The 12,483-nt window shown below is 46.9% G+C and overlaps 3 protein-coding genes across 3 annotated transcripts, besides 3 other annotated features; 1 reads left to right on the top strand and 2 right to left on the bottom strand.

Annotated features, from left to right (window-relative positions):
- Positions 1-345: part of a mobile genetic element that runs on past the window's edge.
- Positions 346-1,642: 1,297 nt separating this feature from the next.
- Positions 1,643-2,824: a mobile genetic element.
- Positions 1,680-2,893, top strand: TSTA_001790 (uncharacterized protein; the record flags this gene model as incomplete). Its single annotated transcript, XM_002487720.1, has 2 exons — positions 1,680-1,728; positions 1,755-2,893. The coding sequence occupies 2 exons, from the start codon at positions 1,680-1,682 to the stop codon at positions 2,891-2,893; spliced, it is 1,188 nt and encodes a 395-aa protein (XP_002487765.1).
- Positions 2,894-3,267: 374 nt separating this feature from the next.
- Positions 3,268-3,299: a microsatellite.
- Positions 3,300-3,969: 670 nt separating this feature from the next.
- Positions 3,970-10,629, bottom strand: TSTA_001780 (polyketide synthase, putative; the record flags this gene model as incomplete). Its single annotated transcript, XM_002487719.1, has 8 exons — positions 3,970-5,247; positions 5,302-6,346; positions 6,386-7,390; positions 7,493-8,431; positions 8,490-8,806; positions 8,858-9,620; positions 9,748-9,943; positions 10,000-10,629. 8 exons carry the CDS (start codon positions 10,627-10,629, stop codon positions 4,104-4,106), a joined length of 6,039 nt encoding a protein of 2,012 aa, XP_002487764.1. The 3' UTR covers positions 3,970-4,103.
- A 305-nt stretch (positions 10,630-10,934) lies between these two features.
- TSTA_001770 (uncharacterized protein) lies at positions 10,935-11,674 on the bottom strand (the record flags this gene model as incomplete). The annotated part of the gene is made up of 2 exons (XM_002487718.1): positions 10,935-11,146; positions 11,194-11,674. 2 exons carry the CDS (start codon positions 11,672-11,674, stop codon positions 10,935-10,937), a joined length of 693 nt encoding a protein of 230 aa, XP_002487763.1.
- Positions 11,675-12,483: the final 809 nt, after the last annotated feature.

Here is a 12,483-nt window from a genome sequence, read left to right as displayed (position 1 = left end):
GATCTTGATGACTTTGATCAAATTGCAGAAGACCTTGACGGATTTTCGCGACTAGTAAGTCAGGATGAATTTGAAGACTATAATACTGAGTCTCCATGCAAGATTCGTACAAGTGCTCTAACTTGGTGGTGTCAAGATGAGCAACAAAAGCGCTGGCCAAGGCTTTCATACATGGCAATTAATATCTTATCAATTCCAGCAATGAGTGATGAGCCTGAGAGAGTATTTTCAGGAGCACGTCGTACAATCTCATGGGAAAGGGCACAGCTATCAGCTGAAAATATTGAGAGAATAGAGTGTTTAAAACACTGGGCAAAAACTGGTATTGCAGAAGAGAAACTTAAGGGCTAGTTAATTAAATATATTACATTTATGTATTGGCTATACGGAAACTATTGTAATTTATCCCGGATTATCCGATAATCGATGTAATTTTACGTTTGATAAGGATTATCCATCCGTGCCGTAAGGATTAATCCTTGCCAAGCCTGGCAACAATCACGAATGGGAATATTGGAATCTCAAAACCCACTGCTCATTCAACTCTGAAGAGTCTGAACTGAGCTCGATTCTTACTAGAACAAAGGGAAAGGTCTAAGCAGCCGCTCACTCCATGGCCTTCTGTTTTAGGCCTCGCCCTCACCCGCGGGTGACCCTCGGAGGGTGACCCTCGCACCCTCGTTTTGAGCGTCGAGGGCCTAGGCCTCTGACCCTAGAGGGTCCCCGAGGGTCCACAAACAAGACAAACAGCTCGTAAGTTGCATAATTTATGCAGCTCGTAGCTGTATTTTTCAGTATTTCTCTTACAGGATTATTGTGGGAGAAGGGACAATAGAGTACTCGTATAGATGCAGAAATGTCTGTTTAAAAGTCCTTTGTTGTTAAAGTTACTATTCTATATTATAAATAAAGCTATGCACGACCAACTTCATACCCATTAAGAAGTTTCGAGCGTTTCCGAACTCTCCCTGACACCCAACATTGTGTATCAGGTAAAGGCACATCACCACCATCAGTTTTATCTTGCTCATCCTCTTCGGGCTGAGATATAATGCTTTTTCGCCTTTTTCCTAGTGCCCGCTTACTAAGGGGTTGAATAGTTGGCTGGACCTCACCTAGTGCGGGTCATGCCGAGGCCTATTCTGTTTAGCCTCCGCCTTCATGAAGAACGGGTCTTCGCCGTAAGTGTCGCGATATTCTGTAATATATCCTCTTCTGCTTTGTTCAGATAGACTTATGAGTGTTGTGAGTATTCAGTTATTAAATATTACAATCGATCATTAAAAAAAATCGTACCTGTTTCCTGCTTTCGGAGGTGTTGGTTTACTTGGTTTTGACACGCTGAGAAATATCCCTGACGGGAGACCTTGAATTTCACCAGTTGCCAGACGATCCTTAAAAAACCACAGGAATGCAGATGCAGGTCGCTTCACTTGACGATCATCTGGAATTGGACTTAATTTGATGATTGATGCTGAAATTTCCCATATAATTACGGTTCACCCTATCTAAGTTAAGCCTAAACTTGTTAGCAATAGGTCGGTTATAAACCGCTAGATCAAGTACGTTAGCGGAAGTTACTCGTGGAGGCCAAGCTGTGTTCCAACAAGTAGATTCTCTAACAACTAGCTAGCGACTGTACTTCGTACATCGTTCAACTCTGTCCTGTAACTGTCGGAATGGTAGGTTTATTCCAGGCCAATCCTCCCACCGTAACGACCCATACACGTCGCCACTTCATCGATTGGAAACAGCCATCAACCGCAAACTGGGACGTGATACTAGCCAACGCATCGAGACAATCTACCCCTTTGTAGTGCCACCGTGGTGGGAGCCACCAGAAGCAAGGATTGACGATACCCGTGAGGAGGCTATCAAGGCTATTGAAGCAATCTCAGGAACAGATACAACAATACAGTTCTTTACCGATTGGAGCGGCTTTGACAATGGGATTGGGGCAGCGGTCTACTCATCAATAGGACAGGCTTATAAGCCAGTAGGCTCATCTGACACACATACTGTTTATGCAGGGGAACTGGAGGGAATCGATGCGGCATTGGAAATCCTACTCCGAAGCCAGCCATGCGATGACAACCCACACGAAGCCACAATCTACACAGATAATCAAGCCGCAATACGCGCCACGTGCCAGCCAGGGCGGTCCTCTGGGCAGTATATCCTTCGACGGATCGTACGACACCTGGGCCTCCTACGCGACAACCGATCTCGATGGCGTGTACGACTACAGTGGGTGCCAGGCCACGAAGGGGTCCCAGGCAACGAGAAAGCAGACCAGCTGGCAAAGTTGGCTGCAGTCGAGGCGACACGGCGTACACAGGAGAACGCCCGCATAGCCAGGATCAGCGCACCCAATCAGACTACACCACACGCCGCACGAATGTCGTATATTCCAAATCAGTCAACTATCCTTATGGCAGTGTGTCGCCAGAGGCTACATGCAGGCTTTGCAAAGAGGTGGAAGGAACAGTGGGAGCATGCCAACCATGGACGGCATCTCTATCGGATAATCAAAGCACCAACGAAGATGGTGTTGCAGCTGCACGAGGGATTACGACGGGCTTGGAGTTCAGTGTTAATCCAACTACAAACAGGTAAATCAGCGCTACGCAGCTTCCTAGCGAGTGTACGGATTGAAGACTCACCTCAATGCGAATGTGGCCTTGGGGATCAGGATACGGCCCACGTCCTCATACGGTGTCCTACCCATATAAACCTGCGTATGGAGACTCTCTGGAAAGAAGCACGCGAAACAGATTATCGGAAGCTCCTTAGCGAACCTCAGTGGGTTCGGCAGAGTATTGAATTTATGATGCGGACTGGTCTATTGACGCAGTTCCATCACGTAACCCCCTTAACAACCACGCGCTCATAGTGAGTGCGACACTACCCTGATGAAGAGTAACCACGTTGATTCGGCTCGGACGGATTAGCCACTTGACACGTTTGGAAATAGAACCGGGCACCAAAACATAAATATCACGTCACCCCGCACCGAGATCCTTCACTCTTTTTGTATATATACACATTTCCTTTGTTGGTTCGGCGTTCTCTTCGCTCGTTATCTGTTGTTGGTGGTCTTCGGATCTGGATACGGATACGTGTCGAGACTTTCGCGTGGAGTTGACTAAGTCAGCGCTAAGCCGGAAGCGTCTTGGCACGTTGACGTTGATTTATGCTTTTATACGGTAGTACGCCCGCTGCCCAATTAGAAGGCGCCGCCGGCCACTAGGCTTAGATGCGTGTATGAATCAATCAATCAATCAATCAATCAATCAATCCAGGCCAATCCTAAATAATGGTTTACTGGAATGAGAAAAGAATAAGTGAGTAGCAAGATTGTGTGTATTAAGTTGTCTGTTCCTCCCTCTCTCTTCCAATACATCAGGTTTCAATGCCAGGTCTTTATACACACTTTTGCGGGGTGATTTGTGAATCATCATGAGGGGTAAACATTGGGCCGAAACCTAGGTGCCCAGATATATGCCCTAAAGCGCCTTTTAGACCTGTAAGGTCGAACAGCCTATCTCTCTGCCTCGTTTGAAATCCGGATTATTTGACAGGAACACGACCCTGAGTGTAGCTCAGTTTTCCCCCTCGCGCTAACCGCTTTGGAATAGCGTGTCCCAGTTGGTTACCTAAGCGGCGCCCTCCCGGCGGCTCCCACTAACTTAGTGGGAGCCCGTCCCGGCGCTGCCATGTCGAATCCAGTGAGATCTTGATTGCAGACCGACCTGTACATCAACTCTACTAGGCAGGCAACACCTGTCACGACTGGTCAGCGTATTTACATTCTATTGCACTAGCACCAATTGAGAGCCCTTGCCCAATATTTATGTCTTTACTTGCAGGTGGTGTTACGAAGACCAAGTGCCTAAAGGCTAAACACCACAACCTTGCTATCACCGAGCATGATTTATCATGTGACATTGTCTAAAGTGGCAAGGGGTTGTGAGAAAATAACCAAGGCTGCTGCATATTTTATATAGAACTACCTAAAAAAACAGTTATGTGCGACGCTAAATCGCTCTGCGCCTCGCTGCTTGAAACAAAGCCAAATCACTGACCTAGCTACCGATAACTCATTAAGCACTCAGGGTTGTTGGGAAACCGGCAATGACACGAATAGTGCGCGCCTCAGGCTCCTCACCGTCTGTCCAGTCTACAGCGCTGAATCCAGCGCGATTCATGTGATCCTTCCAAAGCCACTCAGGCGTCACAGCATGCTCGCGGCCGTCCTCGAATAGCCACCATCCTTCGAACAGCCCAACGGCAATATCCAGCCAGAACATATTCTGCGTGATCTCAACCAACCCCAAAACTCCGTCGTCGCGAAGCATCTTGCGCAGCGACGTTAGCGACGTCGTCAAGTTTCTCGTCGCATGGACACAGTTAGTTGAGATAATGAAGTGGAAAGAACCGATCCACGATGCCTGCGGTTCTTGCTCAATATCCAGAGTCGTAAACTGCATCTCAGGACAATCCTTGAATGTGCGCTTGGCGGCTGCTACTAGTGACGAGGACAAGTCTGTAAAGACATACTCAAAGGGTACGCCCAAATTTTGCAGGTGGCGGACGATATATTTGGTCGTCCCACCTGTGCCGGCACCGACTTCAAGGATGCGAAATACACCAGGCTTGTTTGGATATGCCATGGCTTTCTCAAGGAACTCACCCAGCGCGATGGTACCGGATCGTACGAGCGGCCAGTTTTCATAAAGGTCGTCAAGCGTCTTCTTGTTCTCCTTATTGCCGAAGACGATTTGAAGACCATCCATCTCACCAGTCAAGCACTCCGCAAGTTCCTCACCAACAACACCAACGATCTTATGTACGCTAGCGTGAAGCGGAAATTCGGAAATGATCTGCGCGAAGATAGTAGAAGCGGGTGTAGAGTCGACGACCTTTGTTGTGCGAACAAATTGGCCTTGCTCGTTGAACGTGATAAGCCCAGCATCTTCGAGCACACGATAAAGTTGGCGCACAAGTTTACTATGTCTAGGCGAATGCGGGATTACGGAAGCGACATCTCTGGCTTGGAGGGTGGCCATGTCGCAGCCCAATTTGGCAAATGCTTCGATGACATAAGCGAGAACGAGTGCAGCTTGGCGAGGATAGCACTTTTTCCAGAATCCAACAGCACCAGTCTGGATGGCGGCCCTCTCGTAAGCGTCTTTGCAATTTGCAAATACCTTTTGCGCCCTTTGTAAAGATGGCGTCGAGTCCGCACTGGGGACGGTAGACGATACGCTTCCCGTAGTGGCATCTCTTGCTTTGGCTCACATCTGGGCAGCTGATTTAGTACTCGTCCCTGCGCTGACCTCCAGAACTGAATTTATATGATCGCAAACTGCTTTGACGTTGGGTAAAAACAAAAACGTGTTGAGGTCGATCTCGAGCCCAAACGCGGATTGTATTTCATTTAAGACTTCAGTCACCAGAAGAGAGTCGATACCGAGTTCCTCGAGCGTGGTGTCAGGACTGATCTCATTTATTGGAACGTCCGTGACGTTGTGTAGTAACTCTAGAACCTGGGGTGCTCTACTGGATTTTGCACAATCACTGGCACTTGCCCCTGATATACGAGTGTCTAATATTGGGGTAGCTCTTGCAGGAACTGGTGTAGGGTCAGTACCAGGTCCACCGGTATTAACATTGCGGAGCGATCTCTGCAAACTCGAAACAGATATTCTTGTAAAGACGAATCCGATGAATGCAATCACTACTTTCTGCAACTTTTTGTCGAAGATGTATACATCACTGACGGTACGCTCCTGGTTGTCTTCAGTTAGAAGTGAGTATGCAATCCACTCTCCTGCAGTAATATCAAATGCACCTCCCGTAACGATACGATTAATACCTTGACACAGCAAAACATCCTTTCCACTAGGGTGTGCAAAATAGTTAACGAGAACGCCAGCAAATTGCATCATTCCGTCGATGGTCGGAGTGTCATATAAAGCCTCATTAGGAGAAAGCTTAGGATCTAACTTTGCGGCGACCTTCCCTGCAGCTTCGTGGCCATGATACGAGATACTCTTGATCCCCTGATACATTTCGTCAAAGAGAATTAGTTTTTGAAGTGCTTGATAGATGTGTCTACCTTGCATCTTTTCTCCATCCTCCATGTTCATGATAGAGAGACACTTCTTATATCCTATCAAAGCACTCCACTGCATGATCGTATCGGACAGCAAAGGATCGTCCCGTCTATTGAGCCCAACTTTACCAGTTACATGGACTTGTACATCCCCATTCTCTTGCTTTGACTTGCTCGAAAATTCGAAATCCCAAGAGTCGACATTCGGCGTAATACGTGTGAGTTTCACTTAGATATTCTTCTTTGGATCGAGACCGATAGGTGCACCCTTCATTTGCATGGAGCTCATATTCATAACGTGCGTCTCGTAACTTGTATTGCTTGTTAATATTATTGCTGCGCGAGAAAGCAGCTCGACGTACAGCGACGCAGGTGCAAGAGCCTGGTTAGATGCAATATGACCATTCAGCAAATACATGTAGCGGTCACTTTCGGGGTCGATTAGAAAAACAGCCTCCTTCTCACTCGGATCAGAAAATCCCAGAAATGAGAAGAATTCATGCGTAACCTTAGCGGGAGTTGCATGAGTAATATCTGGGGTAGGCTCGAGAACGGGTTTGTCAGTAAAGGAGAGCCAGTGCTTAGTCTTCTCAAATTGGTACGGAGGAAGGCTCTTGTATTCGAAATGATGCCGTTCGCTTCGATGATACGGCCAAAATCGAACATGGACACCCGTCTTCCATAGCTCTACCACAGTTTCTGCCAAAGATGAAACTGCGTTGGGTCTGTTCAAAAAAGATGGACAGCAGATCTGCTGCTGGTTTCCACTGTTGAGACAATTTTTGACTAGCGACATAATAGAGGACCCTTGACCTGCTTCTACCCAGATGCAAGACGATAACTTCTTAGCCACCCTTCGGACGGCGGATGAGAAGTATACGGGATTTCGCATATGATGAGGAATCAGCCAAGGGCCTATTTCTTGATCAACATGCTTTTCTGTGGTTAGTTCAATTGGAATTATTGGCTTGTTCCATTGTACATTATTTGCAAGAACTTCAAGTTCTAACAATATTTTTTCGGCCAGGACGGAATGGAAACCATGTGTAACTTTCAAGCATTTGAGATGAAGACTTCGTTGAAGTCTGTCGTCGCTGGCGGTATAACTTTTGAAAGCCTCCACTGCCTCGGATGTGCCTACAAGCACGTGGTTTGTTGGGTGGTTGAAGCAGGCGAATTCCAGCCTGTTGCTAGGAACTTCGGTATTAAAATTATGGAGGATGCTTTTGATTGTCGCATAATCGGATTGCACAGAGATCATTGACCCCTTTTCTGTCCCCCACGACTTATCAATCAGCTCCGCTCAGCCTATAACAAGTCTCATTGCGTCCTGAATTGACAAACATCCAGAGATACATAGTGCTGTCAATTGACCAAAGCTGTGTCCCACAACTGAGCTAACGTGCATTCCACTATTAATCCAAGCCATAGCAGATGCATGCTGGACTGCGAAAAGAGCTGCATGAAGGCGTGGCAGGTCTCGAATGCTTTCGCGTTGATAAATAGCAGGATATAAGCTTCTACAACCAAGCAAACGTGATTCAAAGTCGCATTCATCCAAATGACGTTTGAATAATCCCGAGTTTTCCACAGCCTCCTCTGAGAGACCTACAAAATCATTCTCTTGGCCGCCAAAGACCATGACCACCGGACGCGGGTTGGAGCTGGCACCTTTTAATGGTTTTTCAAATCCGGTGATAACGTTTTTGAGTAGCATCTTAAGATCTGCCAGATTGTTGACGGCTTTTGCAGTCGAATAGACAAGCGTATGATTGACTCTGTCGGCTAAATTGAAAAGAATGTCTGTCAAAGAGGAAGAAGAGCTCCTCGCAGACGTTTCTTGTGCCTCCACGTACGATAGAAGCTTCTCAGCATACGCAATCAAGCTCCCTTCTGTTGAAGCCGATATAAAGAAAGGCAGTTTTGATGTAATGTTTCGCCGCTGTCCAAGCCTTACCGAGGAAACTGACTTGGGCTCATGGATAGCAACCACAGCATTACTTCCAGCTGCTCCGTAAGAGTTAATGCAAGCAAGTTTAGATAAAGTTTTCCAAGGCAGAGTTCTCGCGATCGCCATCATATCGGGCTCAAGTGCAGGTATTTTAGGGTTGAGATTGGTAAAGCCGGCCTGTCCTAGTATGGTGTTATGTTGCATCATCAGAAGGACTTTTATCAGGCCAGCCACCCCAGCTGATGCCTCTGTATGACCAATGTTGCCCTTGACGGATCCAAAATAAAGAATCTCTTCACGGTGGGGACCTCCAAAAACATCGCGGATGCTTTGGCATTCGATCGGGTCACCTACTTGCGTTCCTAGAGGCCCATTATTAGCAATTTATTGCACAATGTTGGAAAATGGGAAAGTTCTTACCAGTACCGTGGGCTTCAACGTAGGTCACGCTAGACGAGGAAGCATTGGCCATTGTAAGAACCTTTTTGTAGATTGTAGTTTGAGATGAAGAGCAGGGAACGATGATATGAGCATCGTTGTAATTCTGATTGACAGCGGATCCAACAATGACACCTAAAATATGATCACCTTCTTCGATAGCAGTTGAAAGAGATTTAAGGACCACAGCTGCAACTCCTTCGCCGCGACAGTAGCCGTCAGCGGAGCCATCGAATGGTTTACAAGCGCCTGATGGGCTCAGAAATCCGGCAGCAGCCAAGTTCTGGTAATCGAATGGACTGCTAAATACATTAGTGCCGCCTGCAATTGCTCGTGAACATTATCCGGACTGAATCGCCCGGCACGCGGTATTTATTGCAACACGGGACGAAGAACATGCAGTATCGATACTCATTGCGGGACCAGTGAATCCAAATTGGTGGGAAATACGGCCGCTAAAGAAGGCTCGCGAGGTTCCCAACATTGAGTATGCGTTCGGTGGATGGCAAGCAACATTGTCATAATAATTATTGCCCACAGCGCCAATGTAACAACCGTAATCGTTTGGACGGTCTTGACTCCCTGGTCCAAAATAGCCAGCGGACTCCAGTGCTTCGTAGACAACTTCAAGCAGAATTCTTTTTTCCGGGTCCCATGATACAGCTTCCCTAGCGGACTTCTTGAAGAAACGGTGATCAAAGCTATCAACATCGTTCAGGAAATTACCCCAGAATTTTGTGTTTTGATAACCAGCCAAACGATGATTGTTCACATTAAATCGATCGGGCGGTACCTCTCTAACCATGGATGTGCCAGACTCTAGAAGTTTCCAGAAGTCATTAACGTCAGCTGCCCCTGGGAAACGGCAAGACATGCCAACCACCGCAACTGAATGCGGGGGATATTTAACTTCCGTGTTGTCATTGATGCCATTGATGTTATTGACACTGCTGATACTGTTGCTATTATTGACGCCGTTGACACCGTAAGTGGAACCGTTCCTTCGCCAAAGACTAATAGGTAAGACACCCTCTTCAAACGCAAATACTGTCACCTTGGCACAACCCGTGGGGTGAGTATCAAAAGTCTTCCGGACGGTCGTGTACCAGTCCGCTGTGTAGATTAGTATGCTCTCAATTGCAATGTCCGAAACAGAAACGCTCCCCGTAATGAGCTCTCCGGTTTTATTCATCCGTAGTGAGTGGGATTTGAAGTTGTGAAACTTCAGGATATTGAAGACCTTTAACGGACTGTGTAAATTTTTTCAGAGTCTGAACTGCAATGGCATGATCGGAAGCGGAATGAAAGCGTCCTTTGATGCCGACTGATTTAGCACGAATTCCGGCCTTCCTGAGCTTCTCGGTCAATTGCTCCTCGTCTCGCGCTTGAACAATAACCGTAACGCAGCATACGTCTGTAATGCATGCGATATAAGCCTATTTGGGAGTAAGAAGTTTGACATTATCAAACAGGGACGCCTTGGACTTCTAACATGTGCATAGTGTGCCAAAAGACCTTCAACTTGCGACTTTGAAAATTGCCCTTCCTTCCACCGAACAGACAGAGCACAAGGCAAGCTCGAGTTATCATCGTTCAAAGCGTTTTGGTCAATATAGGCGCCAATGCACATAGCCAAGCGCAAGCTGGTAGCAGTATTTTTTACCAATTGCTCCTCATTTCCAGAGAAAGCGATGGCAGCAGCAGTAAGAAAGCCCGTGCAGAAACTTTGGACGCCGTACTGTTGCAGTGACTGGATTTTCTGTCGGAAATCAGGCCCAATTTTGTTTTCGGTCAAGTGCCGAAGAAAGAGAGCAATTTGCAAGAGGACGGCGAAAGGCAAACAGCCAACATTGAGGAGATCATCGACAGGTACACATAGAGTTCCCGACTCTAGCCATTGCAAAGGAAACTCAATTGATGAAGCTGCCGGTACTGCTTTGGTTGTGCTATCAAACGCAGTCAGTTGTTCATAAAGATTTGGCAGGTCTTCCAATATGGACGTTAAGGATTCGCGAAAATTCTCTTGATCAAGCAAGATTCGACGCAGTTGGCTTAATTCTTGCGGGGAGGGAAGGGCAGCTTGTGGACCGCATAGGAACAGCTCCGTCGCCATGGTCGTCATTTTTATTGTTATTGTTATTGTTACTATGCGCTATTCCGAAGGAAAAGTTGGGTTTATAGACTATTTAATGAGTAAAAGTATACACACCAAAAGACCTGGTTAGTGACTGACAACATAGCAGGCCAACTACCTACTAGGTAAAGACCCATCTTATCTCATAGGTAGGCTATGTCCCACGGATTTTCGTAACTCGTCCAAAGCACTCTAATCTATTTCTGAGTAGGCATTAGGCCGAAAGGCCACCAACTGATTCTTGGGAAAGGTGATAGGTGGACATATCCGTTGATGCTGGAGACTGGTCCTTATCATATAACGCCAGTCTGCTTGCTTAAAGCCAAAATCTCATTCGCAACAGCGGTGACATCGGCTGGTTGAATTACTACCCTGTGGTCCCCATCCCATTCCACCAGACGAGTCGTACCCGGCTTGCAGAAGTCAGTAAGAAGCCGGCGATGATCAGCAATACCTGGATCTTTTCTTCCATGAACGTGCAGACTGGGTAGACGAATCATGTGGTCTGTGCCCTGTAGAAAAGAGCCTGTGATTTGGGCAAAGGGGCGCGACCGGCCAAGAGGACACCGAACTTAAAGCTAGAGTCTGTTTGATTTTGTCCAAGCTTTTCTGCACGGAGCTGCTGACGGAGCAAAAGACTCGCAGCTAGTTTAGCACCCTGGCTGAAACCCATAATGGCAACCCAGTCCCCAGTTGCTCCTAGAGCGTTGTCATTGGCTATTGCTACATTTATGACCTTGTCGATATCCTGGCAAATGGCTTCTGGGCCAGGATTAGGTTGTTCTATTCGCCAACGTAGCCATCGCCGAAATGGTTGCAGGTGGGCATAGGTGGGTATCACACCAGGATCTGCGGGTGACAAGTAAGGTGCATCCGGAAAGACGAGTCTGAAGTGGCCATTCAACGAGCGAAACAAAGCTCGACACTGTAAACGGAAAACTTCGGCATTGACGCCCCCACCATGCAGACAGAGAATGCGCGGTAGTTGAAGATTGCCCAGGCTGACTGATTTTGGAGGTGGAGCGACAGACATGGTGCCGATCCAGATGGAGGTCTGTAGATAGTACGTACTAGACAGGCATTTGGAATGTGAAGATATTACCCTTCAACGTGTGAGGCCCCTATCAACGAGATATGCGAGAGATATTACACTCCGCGCTGTGAGATTATGCAAATCCGCCCCCATGAGACAAAGTAGAAGCATGATGCATGACTATATGGGGCCAAATTTCCTTACGTATTATGGACGGAATATGTTGTGTTACGCTTTTTGAAGCTGATCCTTGTCCACGGGTGGCCTTAACCCTCGGGATTCGGCCGGCAGTACTAAGGCACATTGTGTGACGAATGCCAGCCTCGACACTCAGTATTGAATACAATTAGAATATTTTTCGATATCCAGATTATCTGACAACAATCACTGAAAAGCAAGAAGATGGCAAGCTAATCCCAGAGTGACTAGAACCACGAGCTATATCACGTTTTTCATCGCTTGTTTGAACAGGGTCCTTGCTCAGGCGGATGCATATGTAGGCAGGGTAAAAAATAAGGACTCGAGAGGAGATTCTGTTAATTAATAAAATGAATGTCAGTTGGGCTGTTCACCCTATTAAATACTACTACTACTTAATGGTGATGCTGCATGAAATATACGATTTGGACCCCACGGTGATCTTTGCTGGTAACCCCTTACCCTAGATAGTGGTGGCGTGTAAGCCTGCACATTATCTTCAATACCGTGCTAGTAATAACTTTGTCAAGGTCCGTGTACAATCAGGTTAGCGACACCGGCGCAGGCATACATACATAATATGTAGTAATAGTAGTAATTGATATTGCGCT

This window comes from Talaromyces stipitatus, genomic scaffold (genome assembly GCF_000003125.1).
Source record: "Talaromyces stipitatus ATCC 10500 scf_1105507295517 genomic scaffold, whole genome shotgun sequence".
Taxonomy (NCBI): domain Eukaryota; kingdom Fungi; phylum Ascomycota; class Eurotiomycetes; order Eurotiales; family Trichocomaceae; genus Talaromyces; species Talaromyces stipitatus.
This window is presented reverse-complemented; position numbering and strand designations above follow the sequence as displayed.